Raw genomic sequence first — 17,492 nt, 5'->3', positions numbered from 1 at the left:
AATTTAAAAAAACTTAAATTTAACCATATCTTTTTTTCCTTTTGAAATTTGAGGATTCTAAAAAATTGCAAACATGCCGTAGGCGGTCTCCATCGGATGCGGATTTTCGTGCTGAATTTTTTGATATATTATACGTTTTTTTCCGACATCGTATGCAAAAGTTATAGCCGTTTTTCATTTTCCCTACATTTTTTGCAAAACATGTCCAAATTTAAGTTTTCAAATTTTCCTAACTAGTAGATGTAGTAATATAACTACCTCTCGAAGGATTTCATTTGTTGAAGTTTTTATCCTTTTTTTTTTATTTTTCCAGAACTGAAATGGCGACACACCGGGCGGGGGCGGGGGGGGGGGGGGGGGGGGGGTAACTGAAAATTGCCCTATAGTGCAGGTTTGTGTTACAAACCGGTACTGTAGGTCAGACCCCTTTAGTACCGGTTCGTGGCACAAACCGATACTAAAGGTTCAACACGAACCGGCATTAATGGATAGCCGTTCGTACCGGCACTAATAGTACCATTAGTGCCGGCTCAAATTCAAACCGGCACTTGCACGCCTCTTGCAAACATTGCTTCGGCCGCTCTTGCACGCCTCGCTCCCGCGCGCCGGCGCCGGGTTCTACGGCAGCTGTTACTGCATCATGCGCCAGATGCCGCACAGCCTATTGCAGATCACGCCGTCGCCGGCACGCGCTCGTGCAGAGCTCCGCGGACCGCGGGAGGACGCGGCATTCGTCGGGGACGCACGAGCTAGGCAGAATCGCGGGCAACGGCACTGTCACCGCCAGCCGCATTGTGGTGTCACGAGGAACGCGAACTCCGTCCCACAGGCGAGGCTCCATCACATTGTGGTGTGGTTGCGCCTGAGCTGGAGCCCGCACACGTGTGAGTCGCCGACGGCGAGCCCGTGGGGATCGAAGTCGCTCTGTGGGAGCGCGCCCGCGCCTGAGCTGGAGCAGAGCACCAAGCAGACACCAGCAGCCACGCGGCCCCAGCAGGAGACCGCGGAGGAGGAGCCGGTCCCGAGCGCGCAGGTGAAACCGTCGCCGAGACGAGGGAGCCGAACGCGCCCTGGACCAGGTCCGTCGGGAACCGCCCGGACCCCCTCCATCATCCGATCCCGCGCGCCTACCCGTTGTACGCCGCGACGGCGAGGTCTAGGAGCGGGGCGGGGCGGGGTACGTCCACCTGAGCTGACCCGGCACGGTACAGGCACCCGCCGTAGCCAACGGCAATGAATCCTGCGAGCTCGGCGATGCTCTGCTCCTTCCTCCGCAGCTCCTCCATGGACATCTCCTGCTCCATCGTCGCCGCTCAAGGGGGGCGTGTCGAGCGCGTGCACCGGTGGGGGGTTGCGCCAGGGCAGGGGGGCGCCTCCATGACGGACAGCAGCAGCCAGCCCCTCGGTGGCAGCTTCTTCTTTGTGGCGAGCATGTCGAGCACGGCTTCGGCCCCGCACTGCTGCTGCTTTGCCGGCGCCGAGCTTGCGGTAGCGGGGGCGGGAGGCAGTGCTGCGCGGGAGGGAGAGGCTCAGTTTTACTCGGCCTAGAAAAATTGGACTAAATTTAGGAAAAAAAATAGGGGAATAGGAAGTTGGATTAAAAAAAAATACTCCGTTAACTGTTTTAAGGGATCGGCTACATCCGTCGTAAGGGACTAAACCAAAAAATTTACTCCCTTATAGCTTTTTAGGGGATCGGTTAGAAATGGCCTAAGTTTTTTTTTTCTTTTGCCTGGCGTATTTGGGTCTTATATAAGTTAATCGTCTTCTCTGCTGACCCAGGGTTGGAAGCTGTTCTTGTCACTTAACATCGGTAAAGCTCTCATTTTCTCTCATCAACCTATGCACGATTTTTGAAATGGGAACTGCAAGTTACGTGTATGTATATTTTGACATTCTTCAGAAGTGCTATTTCCAGTAAAGTTGAATGAGCTGCTATTAACATGTAGTACCATCTAGGGAAGAAAATAGGAGAATTGTTTGTGATGTGCAATTGGGTTAGCCAGGTTTTATTTCAGGAATATATGCTCCTCCACGGGAGCCATGCCCGTCTACCAACTAACCACATCATCTTGATCAAACGCTGCTTACTGACAAGTTGACCTACGAATCCAAAAGGTCAAAATGCCAATCTCTACATGTGTAATCGGTTAAACCCAAAAGGAGTCGGTAACAGCGTACTACCCAAACAAATTGAAAAAAAATTAACTGCAATTAACGGGCTCACAAAACTCGACGCGTGCACGTGGGTGAGGCGACGGAAGTTGACAGCAATATGAAGTTCCACCTGTTCATACTACCAACTATGGATGCATCCTGCCTGAAATGGCCAATGGAAATTACCATGGGGAGAGAGTATAAGTGTCTGTTTTTTCATATATAATAAAAGAGCCTCACACCCACCCATGTAATGTAACCCAAAATCAACAGCAACGATAACAAGGGAATGATGTTCAGGTTCTTTCCCCTCACTGCAAAAATACAGGTATCAAAGATTCACAACAAAAATGTTAACGGCCAGTGGTTATCCCATTGTCTTCACCCCAAAAGTGCTTCTGCTATGGGTCTCCTACTAGATTACCTCCCAACTAACGGTACATCATCTTGATCCCAAGCTACTTGACTGACCCATCCAAAACATCAAAACTACAAGGCCTGACCTATGTGTTTCTATTACAGCCACAAGCATCAGGTGCCATCGGAACATCACCGTTCGCGGCGGAAATCACCTCGGGTACCTCTGCAGGTAGAGAGCATGAGGGGCGTATCCAGCAGACACGGTCCTGTCGCCGAAGCTGCGCCCATGTAAGGAATGTGCGGCCATGCATGCAGCCTCCTTCCGCATGAACTCTACCAGTATAGAGCCAGCCTCCAGCACGATGGTGTCTGAAACTGGAGCAACGGGTAGTTTTTCTGCACCACTTTCACTCACATCATCAGCGCTTTGTTGCTCCTTCTCAGTTTCGGATTTCTCCACCACACCTACGGGTGTAGTAGAACCACAGGCCTCCAAAGTTGTTGGGCCTGCATGTCCTTCTCCTAAACTATCTTCACCAACTGGAGAAGCATCTTGATCAGTTTGTGTAGAATCCATGTCAGCAGCTCTACCTTGGATGTAGTCCACTGCAGTACCATCTTGATCAGCCTGCGTAGAATCCATATGATCAGCCTCCATTTCTTGATCCACTGTGTCTGTGGGGCCAGCAGCATTAGCATGGATGTCACCCACTGCAGTAGCATCTTGCTCAGCCTGCAAAGAATCCACATGATCAGCCTCCGTTTGCTGATCCACTCTGGGGCCAGCAGCCCTAGCTTGGATGTCGCCCACTGAAGTAGCATCTTGATCGGCCTGCAGAGGATCCATATGATAAGCCTCTGTTTGTTGATCCACTGTGGGGTCAGCAGCTCTAGCATGGATGTCATCCACTGCAATAGCATCTTGATCAGCCTGCGTAAAATCCATATGATCGGCTTCCGTTTGTTGATCCACTGTGGTGCCAGCAGCTCTAGCATGGATCTCACCCACTGCAGTAGCATCTTGATCAGCCTGCATAGAATCCATATGATCGGCCTCCGTTTGTTGATCCACTGTGGGGCCAGCAGCTCTAGCATGGATGTCGCCCACTGCAGTAGCATCTTGATCAGCCTGCACAGAATCCATATGATCGGTCTCTGTTTGTTGATCCACTGTGGGGCCAGCAGCTCTAGCATGGATGTCATCTAGGTCGGTGTACTGATCTGCCGCTGCAGACCCATCACATTCACGAAGTGTGTCAAGCTCTTTGTGATCCTGGCACTCAGCACCTGTAATTTCCATAGGGTTGGACGGAACTACTATGCTCCTACTTGGTAAAGAGCAATCTGTTCCAGTCTCCACACAGTTATCATTGGCACGACATTCAGTGGGCTCAAGCTTTACTGGCTCATCTTTGGGCTCAACTAGGACATCCTCAGTAATGCTGTCACTGCTAGCAGGATACTCTACAATATTTATGGATTTGACTGCTCCAAACCTGCCAATCTCGTGCATAATGTAAGCTACTAGCCACGACAATGAGTAAAACATGAAAGTAACAGAATGCTATACCTTGCACACTCCATGCGTACGTCTTCCAATATTTCCTCCAGCTCAGGTTTTGAAAGTGCCAAAAACTCTTCTTGGTCAAACTACATAAATAGCACGTTCATCAACACTTCACAAGTGTACAACCTTCAGAATGTGATAAATGGGTTGATACTCGTGTTTTTTAACTACAACAATATCACAGATTAGTGAGAGAACAGAGTACTGCTGTATTATTTTAATTCATTCATGGCTTGTTGAATAGCTCACAGGTGGAAACAAATTTTTTGGTTGGTATGATAGCGGCAGTGTCAATCCAGTAGGGAGAAAAATAGGTAACCAATGGTTTTGATGTGAAAAGAGTAATTTATTTTATAGGAACCATAATCAAGCAGGGACAAAATTGTGGCATACCACATTTTTTAGCTGCAGGACATTTGTTGGTTCTTCAAGAAGCGCTTTGGCACTATCAGGAATACCATAAAATGGGGAAGCTTCATTGCGAACCTGGAATTCAATGGAGCAGCATATATGACTCAATACAAATAATGAAATGGATACATGACACTACATGAATGGGCATGAAAATGGTTGCACCTCGAGAGGATTGGGAAAAACCTGAACAGCAGTTAGGATGCACCCACCAAGCTTCATCCCATTGAGGCCAGCACATGCCTTGTTTGTAATGGAGTGATCAATATACTGTTCCACCAAATTGGTCACAGATAAGTATGATGATTCTATATTCATATCACAAGCCTTAGTTTGGATGCAACAGGAGTTCCATACCTCAAGAAATGCACATCGCCCACCAAGGTCTTCATTACAAACAAAGTGGTATGCAGCTAACTGGCCAAATGAACTAACAATTTCCACGAGCTGAAAGAATGGAAAATGCATACTAAATGTCAGGAACATATGCTTCAACGGATGGCTCTTCGCAGAGCAACATATGACGGACATATACTGATGGACACAATTGTATTACCATCTCAGATGAAAGAACACCAGAAATACCAGCAATGAAAATCTGCAAAATTACAAGATAGACCAGCACATGAGAAGGCTAAATAATTATTGGTCGAATCTTCTTGTGCTCAACGAATTTGAACAAGCCACCCTACTTTTATCATATATATCTGGGGACGGGAGTATGATATCAACAAGGAAAAAATATGAAAACATTTCTAGCCACATTTCTCTTTGTAAATACAATCGCTCATATTCTGGTGAGTTGAAAATAGAAAGAAGCATCTCTAACCCTGCAAGTTACCTTGTGTGGTGAATCTGCAACAACATCAGATGCTTCTTTAATCTCTTCTTCCACGGGCTTCTTTTGAGCAACATGCTGCAGAGAACAAACAGTGTGTTATAACATTAAAAGTGCAATAAACAAAGGTTTCAGAAACCATTATCTACTTCAAAGCTATAGAAATCATATACAATAGCCAATTCACACTAAAAACACGATAGCAAAAACACAGCGGTTTATAGCATTCAAATAAAACACAGATGTGGTTTCTCATTAAATACTCTCAGGGTCACTTTTATGTAAGAGTGATGTTTTGCATTCAGTGATATAATTCTGCTGTCCAGTTCAACAAGCCAGACTTAACTTGTGGGCCAACCAATATATATAATTTTCTCAAATATACTCAATGAAGTCTAAAAAAAGTATGCCAGCAATAGTCTTGGACAAGGAAAGCAGAAACGCATATTATAACACAATTATTGTTGATCAAATTTGGTTCCTTTGTACGTTAATGGCAAACATATCGCTAAATGAGTAGATAGCAATGTCATTATTGACACCATGGACAGTTTGCCCTTTCCAATACTCAAATAGGTCAAATGGTGCAAACAGCAAGTATACCAAAGAATGTCCATGCAGAAAACTTAAAAATGTGAATATAACCATTGCAACATTCAACTTTATAGACATCTGAATTCATAAGCATAGTAGAAAAGTGCATTAGAAAACAAGATTAACCGAGACCCTCTGAACAACAAAATCACAGGTGCAGCTATAACATCAAAATCACACTGGATGCAGGTTAAATTCCATCAGACAAATGTTTTTAAATCTTACTACATAGTTTTCTAACAATGAGACGGCTAAAGGGTAATTTAAAAAATAAGGGGATTATGGCATATTTAGTCTCTTTAGTTGCCTCTGGGTCCTGGGCTCACCTTGATCCCTGTATTCTACATAGGCCAAACAGATCAGTTTCTTATTAGCTTGGGTATATTTGGTCCTTCTATAACTCATAGTCCTTAGAGGGACTATTCACCTGTTTGTATCCCCCAGTTCAATTCAAGCTGGCATTAGCAAATGCTGATACGGTTTTGTAATCTACCAACAGGCTAAAAAACACATCGCATGTCATCTAGCCACAAAACCTCTGTGGGCTGACATAACTGATCCTCGACCCCACGAAATTAAACTAGAAGAAAAACCATGCCCAAGCAACCAATCATTGCAATTAGGGTGACCCTATGCAGCAGAATAGGAAGAGTTCTAAAGTGTGATGGCTAAGTTTTCAAGAGAAACATTTGGTATTCGTCACATGGTTCCAGGTGCTCAAAAGTAGTCCAGCTTGAACTTTGAGTTTGATTCTGGATTTATTAGTTTCCTTTCTATTCTTGCTTACATGTCATCCAGATAGATTGGAGTTTCCTTTTTGTATCTACCCTTCTTGCACTGTAGTGTTGGACAAGACTTATATTAGTGAGGAGCAGAGGAGGCATTAGGGAGAAATGAGAAGGCCAACAACCTACCCAAAGCGAAATTGCACTTGCATGTAACCTACAAACTATCCCACCACTTACATCTCAGTTGCAGCAGTTTGCATAAAAACTTTTAGTCATGATTATGAGAACTAACTATATCAGTTATACTGATTAAGAGAAAGAGATCGGTCTCAAGTGGGTGCCATTGTTGCTGAAATCAAGTCGTTGTCGAAACGTTTTAGTTCTATAGTTTTGTTCATGTTAGTCATTGTGCAAATAAGGTGGCTCATTTGTTGGCAAGGTTGAGCAAGCTCTCTGATCGTTGGTCTACCAGCTTAGTGTTCCTGGATGTATCCAGGATGTTGTCAGCTTAATCATTGTTACAAATAAAGGGCAGCTTATCTAAAAAAACTAAATCAGTTGTACAAACAGAGAGTTATTAGGTCCTTTTGGGAGTAAAGATTCCAAACTAAACCGGACAAAGTAGAGGGGCTAAATATGCCATCATCTGGGCCAGGAAATATGCTGAGCAGAAACATGGTACAGTGAACAAGAGCATAGCAAGTTTAAATGTCACACTAAACTATATGCAGAGTAATTAAAAAATTGACAGCTCATGATACCACAATCCATTCATACTGTCATGAATTAAGATCATAAATGTTTGGAACCAGGACTGGATGATTATGATTAACGATCATCATGCTCAAATCTTCGCTAATAATATATTTACTTCAACCATGCTGTACAAACTGTCTTCCTACTTTTCCATGAACTGACCACCATAGGCATTCTGCCAGCACTGTAATCAGCGACCGATGGATTTTGGAAGAAGTGGCAGTCACACAATACAGGCACTATATCTGGAAGCCTGCTTTACAATTCCTTTGCTTCACGATCCTGAACGTGAATTATGACACACCCAATTAAAATACCCTATTTAAGAGATTCCAACATGCCCATCAGACAATAACTTCCCGAAGGATACAAATATATGTGATGAGTAAATCCAAACCAGCAACTATAAATAATTTATGCACCATGAGTAAATCTGAAATAACTACTCTCAGCTACTTTTGCATACAAGAGACATAAGAAAACATGCATATCTAAGGGTTAAACATGCAAAAAGAAATGAATATGATACTCAATAACCATATTAATCAGTAATTCTTACTTGGAATAGTTAATAAGAGCACTGGATCAGGAGTTCATTATAACAACATTAATCATAGCATGCTGATAATACACAAATTACTGACAAGGCACTACAATGTTGAAATTGCAAAAAACTGAAAGCAAAGAGCAACTATGAAATGGCATGATGTTGTTTTTGCTATGATTTCATTACTGAGCCATTTGGTGGTTAGACAATTCTTGAGTGATAGAATGTACGAGAGGATCAAAGAGCTTCTTCCCTATGATATCATATCATTTAGTACAAGGGTGGTGCTTGAATGCTAGTGCTTAGCAATTAAGTAAGGTATCCAAGCATAAAATGGAAAGATCATGTGCAAGTTGAGGCAAGTCATTTAGCTGCAAAATAAATTCCAAACGTGCAGGAAGCCTCTGAAATGTTAAAAACTGCCAACACCTGAAGGAATCAGATATGGCATGTATTAAATATAAAACTAGGAGAACACGTAGAAGGTTTGAATATAAACTAATTCAAGCAATCAGTAGCCTGCCCGTATGAGGGCGAGTAGAATCAGGAACATAAACAATAACACACCTAATCATTTACATGCAGAATGAATTCTTCAATCCAAAGCTCATAGGTCATGCAGCACAAGCAAGAAACAGAACCACAGTAGAACAACAACGATGATCTTGTATCCTAAAAATATGTTCAGTATGTTATACTGTACATAACCAGATTCATAATCATTTAGAGCACCAACGGCCCAGTATGAAGAATGGTTACTATTAAATTGTAGTATTAAGATGTTTCCTCAGCCCACACGACAGTATATATTAAAGGAAGAAGTAATTATTGAAAGATAATCTAGAACAGAAGCAATAAATGCCTTACCAAGTCGCAATTTTCTAAACTAATAGGTTCCAAATGGAAGGGGGAAATGAAACAGCTGGCAAATTCTTGCAGCAGATACCACTTGAAACATTTAAAATTGAGAATCATCTAGATCAAACTACCACCCAAGCAATTAATGGAAAAGGTAAAACCATCAATTGAGAAGAAGAGATGCAAAAGGTATGGAGATCTTACTGCCATTTCAATATATTCTTTGGGGCGTCTAATTCTCAGAGTAGACCCATTGAAAGATCTTCCATCAAAAGAAAGAGCTGCTGTAGCATCTTCTGGTGTAAGAAATTCAACAAATGCCTGGCGTTTTTCCTTATTTATCTGCATTGAAGGAGCATAGGATGTGGATAAATGTTACAAAGAAAATGTGGCAAAGTAGTATGAACAACCAGATGGTAGATCACTCACCGTACAACTGAGGCATGGTTGTTTAGACCTCTGGATACGGTTAACACCCGATGACAGCAAGAAGTCATTCAAGCAACCAATCAACATATCCTCTGAAGCTGAACTAGTTAAATTCTCGATGTGCAACCTCCTAAGTGGGCGTGTTGCTTGTGTTAGCTGGACAGAATCAATAGACGAACTATTCCCTGACAATATAGTGTCAAGCGCAGTAGCAGGGTTCTGCTTTGGTGTGCTAAAACTGACTGAAACAGAAGAGGTTTGACTAACAATTGGCTGCAAATTGGTGAAGAAATTAGATTGGTCTGCTGCTGTGGGAGGCTGATCCCACGTGGCTGGTTTCTTTTCTGGTGATCGAATGACTGGTGGGGTAATCGTGGTAGTCAATTGTTCATCTTGTGGCACTGTTTTCCTTTTCCTTGGTGAGTAGCCACCAAGCCGACTTTCATATCTCTGGTAAGACCCACCACCTTGTCCAACATTATCAGATGTTCTGTACCTGTCGTTTTCAGCATACTTCCTTCCAGGAGGATAATTGTCATGATCATTTCCATGGTAGCTACGCCTTTGTTCCCTTGGGGATAGTGAGAGAGATCTGTCACGTCTTCCTTGATCATGATCCCTGCTTCTTGACCTTCTCCTTTTTGACCTGGGCTCTTCACGGTATGGTTTTCCGTACTCTCTCCTTGCATCATTTATGTCATAGTGTTTGGAAACTCGGAATCGCGCGGAATCATGTTTCTTCAGCACCGGTCGATCAACATATGAAGGCTTTTCATCATCAAAACCATGGATTTTCCTTTTTGCCTCATTCCGGAGCTTATCGCTCCTCTCCATGATTCTATCATTGTGAACAGGTTCACCATTCCATCTCTTCCCCGGTCCCTTTAGAGACTCAGATCTTGTCGCATCACCATTTCTTGCTCTGATTTCACCATGGTTTCCATCCTTGCTTTCAGCAGGCCGGCCTCTCATGCTTGTGCTATGTTTATGTGAATTACGAGCATCATTGTCTTTGCCAGCTGACTGACTATCATCTCTTACAGAGGACCTCTCTTTCTTGGAGCCCTTGTTTGGTGCATCTCTGTGGTCATCCTTCCTTGGAACCTTTGGTGTATCTTTCAATTCATCCACCTTGGAGCCATCTTTTGGCCTCTCTTTCAAGTTTTCCTTCTTGGAGACCTCCTTTGGTGCGTCTCTAATGCTCTCCTTTTTGGAACCCTCCTTAGATGCATGCCTCACATCATCCTTCTTGGAGGGTGCATCTCTAATGCTCTCCTTCCTGGAACCCTCCTTAGAAGTACGCCGCACATCATCCTTCTTGGAGTCCTCCCTTGACGCATCTCTAACACTCTCCTTTTTGGAACCCTCCGCAGGCACATCCTTGAGATCCTTTCTGCTCTTGTGCCCTCTTCCCGGCTCCGAGTGATTAGGTTTACACTTATCCTTGTCCTGGAGCTCTTCCCTGGCCTTCTTAGCTTCCGCGGCGGCCTTCTTAGCCTCTGCGAGGGCCTTCTTCTCCCGCCGCAGCAAGATCTCATGGATGCTCAGAGGCCGCGTGCGGGCGGCTGACTCGGAGCCCTTTTCGCCCTGCTGCACTCTGCTGCTCATCCTGCCCCTCGGAGCAGCAACCTCGTCGGAAACAGAGAGATCCTAAATTATCAGGAGCATAATCAGAGGACCGGAGCGCGGAGAGCGGTCGGCGCCACCATGCGGGTCTCCTCCCTGCAAATCGCACCAGCGGGGATGTCAGAATGGCGCGAGATAACCACGCGAGCCCGCCCCAAGCTTTGCCCTAGCGACGGACCAGGGAGCGGGAGGCCCGCGTCGGGTCGAGCCTCGAGCGCGGGCGGCGGAGAGGAACGGGGAGGGAGGGAGGAGGGAGGAATCTGTGAGGGGCGGGCGGAAGCAACCTGGAGGAGCGGCGAATCCGGGCGGGGCGGCGGCGGGGGAGGGGGCGGGGGCGGGGAGGCGGGACTCCGGCGGGGGCGGGGGCGGTGGCGGTGGGTGGCTCGCCGGGGTGGTGGCTGCGGCCTGCGGGGATTGGGGTTTTGGATGATCTCTCTCTCTCTCTCTCCTCCTCCTCCTCGCCGTCTCTCCGGCTCGTGGTGAGACGAGAGACACACCCGACCCGAGACGGTCGCTCGGGCTGGGCTATGCCCAAGGCCTCGGGCCCCGGCACTTGCTAGCACGACGGGCCGGAAATGTTAGGATGCTACCGGGCTCTCTCACCAGGTGCGGCACGGCTAATACCTTTTATTTTTCATATATATATATATATATATATATATTGTAAAATACGGTTTTATTTAAAATAAATAAAATTTTGTAAAAATATAAAATAATGAAAAAAACTATATGGTGCAAAGAATATTCATCTCGTATTTGAAAAATGTTTATGGGACAAAAGAAGAATGTTTATGTGTTAAAAAATGATCATACATATTTGGATATGTGTTCGTATACTTCCGGGAACTGTTTGCGTGGTTACCCAAACAATATTTCATGTATTAAGAAAATAAAAATGAAACACGAATGAAAATATAAAAATGAGAAAAAGGATAACAAACAAGTAAAAATGGAGAATGGAAGAAAAAACACGTCATGGGCCAACCAATATAGAGAACATTTCATGTCGTTATAGTGACAATTCCATATATTTCATGTCCCGGTCTCCATGGAGCCCGGTGTGTTGCAAAAATTGAAACTGTCATTTAAAAGATTCAAAAAAGGTGCAAAAATATATGCATGTTCTCTAGGTATGCATAAAGTTTCATATAAAATAAGAAAGTAAATTGTAGGCTACAAAAAGGACAAAAAACGACCCAAAAACAACAAAATACATGCACATTTTGGTTCATGTATTTGTTTTATTTGTATATGTCGCTTATAGATACATATTCTTGTGAAAATCCGCACACATACGTATATACATGTACAAAAAATGAGTTTTTTTTTTGGTACAAAAAATATCTTTTCAAAAGAAAGAAAAAGGCACACTCCATGGAGCCCGGCCACCAAAGTGCATTATCACAATTGCACGCACTCCGGGACTTCGCATGGAATAGGACTTACTGATGCCTCCAAAAAAAAGCAATGACGAAAAAATGTACTATGTGTCAAGTTCTAAGTAACAAAAGTCATGGGCACTACAGCGATACTGCGATTGTACCAAAAATTGTGGATGTCCAACTCGGCACCGGCATCTTTCATTTGAAATGGAACAGTAGTGTTCGGTGGTTAATTTAGCGTTCAACTTGCTTTTCTTTGCACAAATTGTTATGCTTCGACTTTTCCCATAAACATTTACGGAAAACATGTGTACATAAACATTCATGTATCAAAAGTATTATATATTTTTTAACATTTACAAAAACATTTTGGACGTGAAGGAGCAAATGCTCTCCAGAGCCAAATTAGATAATAGTTCCTATGAACACAAGCAACACAAAAAGGCAAAAAATCCATCCCTTGTAAAAAAAAGAACACAAAAGCATCTACATATTAATATAAAACTTCATCCCCAAAAGAAAATCAATATAAAACTAACCCCGGCTGTCAAACAAGGTCAATCCAACGATATATGCTGCTACAATGGTGAAAACTCAACATGCTTAGCGTGAAATTAATTCCATACCAAATAAAGCGTTATTCACACAATTAATATACAAATAATATATTATTTAATATCTGCGTGCAATTTAATGTACTATCTAATATTATTGCACGTACACAGACACATTTACTAGTGCACACTATCCCTGTTTGATAGCAAAGTATTTTCTAAGTTTTTTGTGAATACTACAGTTTTTTAGATTACTATGGGTTTTTTTACAATGAGTTGTTTGATTGCCCCTAAAAACTATAGTTTTAATACTACGATATTGGCCAAATTGTTGTTTTTTCTCTGCATGAAAAAACGAACCCAAGACCTCTCTTTTTTTACTGAGCAACCGAAAAGAACAGTGCAATGCGTCGAGCTTGGGCGAGCGGTTCAGTTTGTTCAGCTCTATGACGCGGTGAAGTTGCTGTCGGCTACCCCATGCCCCCAGGTGTCCTAGGATGACGTAGGCGGGTTGTAAGCCTTTAAATATTATATTTTGAATGAGTTGGAGGAGAAAGAGGAGGAAAGAGAAGGGAAGCGGGCTCCTGATTATCAGCCGGCTGCAACACGCGCCCCTAGATATGTTGTGAGAGTGAGGTAGACCACGTATCAAAAAAAAGTACATATTTATATGCAACTATTATACTTACCTGCTATAAGGCGTGCCCTCCACCCTCATGGAGCCCTCGTGTCCTTTCCGGACTGCTTCTTATTTTTTTATTATTCTAAATATTCCAAAATGAAAAAAATTGCCATTAAAACTGTTTTGGAGTTGGTTTACTTACCGTACCACATACCTATTCCTTTTTGGAGTCTGAAACGTTTCGAAAAGTGTCCCTTATGTATTCCTTCAGGGTTACGGTTTCAATAACATTGGTTTCAACATTTATAGGATTACCTGAGATATAATGTTTGATTCTTTGACCGTTCACCACCTTTGGATTTGTGCCTTTCGAAGTTGTTGATTTTTATGGCACCGGAACGATAGACCTCCTCGATAACGTAAGGACCTTCCCATTTAGAGATAAGGTTTCCTGCAAAAAAATCTTAAACAAGAGTTGTATAGCAATACATAATCACCTACATTAAACTCACGCTTTTGTATCCTTTTGTCATGCCATCTTTTAACTTTTTCTTTAAACAATTTGGCATTCTCATAGGCTTGGGTTCTCCATTCATCAAGTGAGCTAATGTCAAATAACCTCTTCTCACCGGCAAGTTTGAAATCATAATTGAGCTCTTTAATAGCCCAATATGCCTTATGTTCTAGTTCGAGAGGTAAGTGACACGTTTTTCCATAAACTATTTTATACGGAGACATACCCATAGGGTTTTTATATGCAGTTCTATAGGCCCATAATGCATCATCAAGTTTCTTGGACCAATTCTTTCTAGATCTATTAACAGTCTTTTGCAAAATTAATTTGAGTTCTCTATTACTCAATTCTACTTGACCACTAGACTGTGGGTGATAAGGAGATGCAATTCTATGATTAACATCATACTTAGCAAGCATTTTACGGAAAGCACCATGAATAAAATGTGAACCACCATTAGTCATTAAATATCTAGGGACCCCAAACCTCGAAAAATAACTTCTTTAAGCATCTTAATAGAGGTGTTATGATCAGCACTATTAGTTGGAATAGCTTCTCCCCACTTAGTAACGTAATCAACAGCAACTAAAATATGTGTGTATCCATTGGAGGCAGGAAAAGGTCCCATATAATCAAAGCCCCAAACATCAAATGGTTCAATAACAAGTGAATAGTTCATAGGCATTTCTTGACGTCTACTAATATTACCAATTCTTTGACATTCATCACAAGATACAACAAACTTACGGGCATCCTTGAAGAGAGTAGGCCAATAAAAACCGGATTGCAATACCTTATGTGCAGTTCTATCTCCAGCGTGGTGTCCTCCATAAGCTTCGGAGTGACACTTGCGTAGGATTTGTTCCTGTTCATGCTCAGGTACACAACACCTAATAACACCATCTACTCCTTCTTTATAGAGATGTGGGTCATCCCAAAAGTAATGTCTTAAATCATAGAAAAACTTTTTCTTTTGCTGGTATGTGAAACTAGGTGGTATAAATTAAGCAACAATATAATTAGCATAATCAGCATGCCATGGAGCAGTATGAGAAGCGTTTATGACATTTAATTGTTCATCAGGAAAGCTATCATCAATAGATAGTGGGTCATCTAGAACATTTTCTAACCTAGACAAGTTATCTTCAACGGTGTCCTCAGCTCCCTTTCTATCAATAATATGCAAATCAAATTCTTGTAGCAAAAGAACCCATCTAATAAGTCTAGGTTTAGCATCTTTCTTTTCCATAAGATATTTAATAGCAGCATGATCAGTGTGAATAGTTACTTTAGAATCAACAATATAAGGTCTGAACTTATCACAAGCAAATACAACTGCTAAGAATTCTTTTTCAGTTGTAGCATAATTTCTCTGTGCATTGTCTAGAGTTTTACTAGCATATTGAATAACATTTAATTTCTTATCAACTCTTCGCCCTAGAACATCACCTACATCATAATCACTAGCATCACACATAATTTCAAAAGGTAAATTCCAATCAGGTGGCTGAACAGTAGGTGCAGAGATTAATGCTTTCTTGAGTATTTCAAAGGCTTCTACAAAATCATCATCAAAAACAAATGGTATATCTTTTTGTAATAAATTAGTCAGAGGCCGAGAAATTTTTGAGAAGTCCTTAATGAACCTCCTATAAAAACCGGTGTGACCAAGGAAACTTCTTATAGCTTTGATGTCCTTGGGACATGGCATCTTTTCAATAGCATCAACCTTAGCTTTATCAACTTCAATACCTCTTTCAGAAACTTTATGCCCCAAGACAATACCTTCATTAACCATAAAGTGGCACTTCTCCCAATTCAAGACAAGGTTAGTTTCTTCACATCTCTGCAAAACTCGATCAAGGTTGCTTAAGCAATCATCAAAAGAGGATCCATAGACGGAGAAATCGTCCATGAAAACCTCACAAATCTTTTCAAAAAAGTCAGAGAATATAGCCATCATGCATATTTGGAAGGTAGCAGGTGCATTACATAAACCAAAAGGCATACGTCTATAAGCAAAAGTACCGAACGGGCAAGTAAAAGTGGTCTTTGATTGATCATCAGCTGACACGGGTATTTGAGAGAAACCAGAATAACCATCTAGAAAGCAAAAATGTGTATGTTTGAATAATCTTTCTAGCATTTGATCAATGAAAGGTAAGGGGTAATGATCTTTTTTAGTAGCCTTATTTAATTTGCGGAAATCAATTACTATCCTATAACCTGTAATAATTCTTTGCGGAATCAATTCATATTTATCATTAGGAACGACAATAATACCTCCCTTCTTAGGAACACAATGGACAGGACTTACCCATTGACTATCAGCAACGGGATAAATTATACCTGCCTCAAGGAGCTTTAGTATTTCTTTTCTTACCACTTCTTTCATCTTAGGATTCAGCCATCGTTGGTGATCAATAACCGGTTTAGCATCTTTCTCCAAATTTATTTTGTGTTGACATAGAGTGGGACTAATGCCCTTAAGATCATCAAGAGTATATCCAATAGCAGCACGGTGCTTCTTCAGAGTTTTCAATAATTTTTCTTCCTCCTTCTCTGAAAGGCTAGCAGTAATAATAACAGGGTATATCTTCTTTTCATCAAGATAAGCATATTTAAGAGTATCAGGCAATGGTTTAAGCTCAAACACGGGATCACCCTTGGGTGGAGGAGGATCCCCTAAGATTTCAACAGGCAAGTTGTGTTTCAGAATAGGTCCCTGTTTAAAGAATACCTCATCTATTTCCCTTCTTTCATTCATAAACATATCATTTTCATGGTCTAGCAAATATTGTTCTAAAGGATCACTAGGAGGTACGACAATAGAAGCAAGACCAATAATTTCATCTTTACTAGGCAATTCCTCTTCACGGTGTTGTCTACGAAATTTAGAAAAGTTGAACTCATGAGACATATCACCTAAACCAATAGTAACGACATTCTTTTCGCAGTCTATCCTAGCATTAAAGTGTTTAAGAAGGGTCTACCAAATATAATGGGACAAAAGCTATCTTGTGGGGAACCAAGAACAAGAAAATCAGCAGGATATTTAGTTTTCCCACACAAGACTTCAACATATCTAACAATCCCAATTGGTGAAATAGTATCCCTATTGGCAAGTTTAATTGTGACATCAATATCTTCTAACTCGGCAGGTGCAATATCATGCATAATTTCTTTGTATAAGTCAATAGGTATTGCACTAGCACTGGCACCCATATCACACAAGCCATGATAACAATGATCTCCTATTTTAACAGAAATAACAGGCATGCCTACCACGGGTCTATGTTTATCTTTAGCACAAGGTTTAGCAATTCTAGCAGTCTCATCACAGAAATGAATAACATGCCCATCAATATTATCAGACAAGAGATCTTTAACAATAGCAATATTAGGTTCAACTTTAATTTGCTCAGGAGGTGTATAGGTTCTAATATTGCTTTTACGAACCACAATTGAAGCTTTAGCATGATCTTTTATCCTAACAGGAAAAGGTGGTTTCTGAACATAAGCAGTAGGAACAATATATAGGATCATTAT

At 41.9% G+C, this 17,492-nt stretch overlaps 1 protein-coding gene across 2 annotated transcripts; it reads right to left on the bottom strand.

The window, feature by feature from the left end:
* Positions 1–2,436: 2,436 nt before the first annotated feature.
* Positions 2,437–11,349, bottom strand: LOC125511386 (RNA-binding (RRM/RBD/RNP motifs) family protein). 2 transcript variants are annotated; one of them, XM_048676738.2, is made up of 10 exons: positions 11,156–11,349; positions 9,246–10,967; positions 9,021–9,158; positions 5,337–5,411; positions 5,052–5,093; positions 4,853–4,942; positions 4,682–4,765; positions 4,478–4,570; positions 4,088–4,167; positions 2,437–4,013 (listed from the first exon to the last, which is right to left on the bottom strand). In XM_048676738.2, the coding sequence occupies exons 2-10, from the start codon at positions 10,851–10,853 to the stop codon at positions 2,726–2,728; spliced, it is 3,498 nt and encodes a 1,165-aa protein (XP_048532695.2). In that variant the 5' UTR covers positions 10,854–10,967; positions 11,156–11,349; the 3' UTR covers positions 2,437–2,725. The 2 variants fall into 2 exon arrangements, with proteins under 2 accessions (XP_048532695.2, XP_048532694.2); XM_048676737.2 differs by having other exon boundaries at positions 4,661–4,765; positions 11,156–11,347.
* Between the last annotated feature and the right edge of the window lie 6,143 nt (positions 11,350–17,492).

The sequence above is a fragment of the Triticum urartu genome, chromosome 5A (genome assembly GCF_056163025.1).
Source record: "Triticum urartu cultivar PI428250 chromosome 5A, HENAU_Tu73, whole genome shotgun sequence".
In the NCBI taxonomy this organism is placed as follows: Eukaryota; Viridiplantae; Streptophyta; class Magnoliopsida; order Poales; family Poaceae; genus Triticum; species Triticum urartu.
The sequence above is the reverse complement of the archived record's forward strand: the minus strand, read 5'-3'. Positions and strand labels throughout refer to the sequence as shown.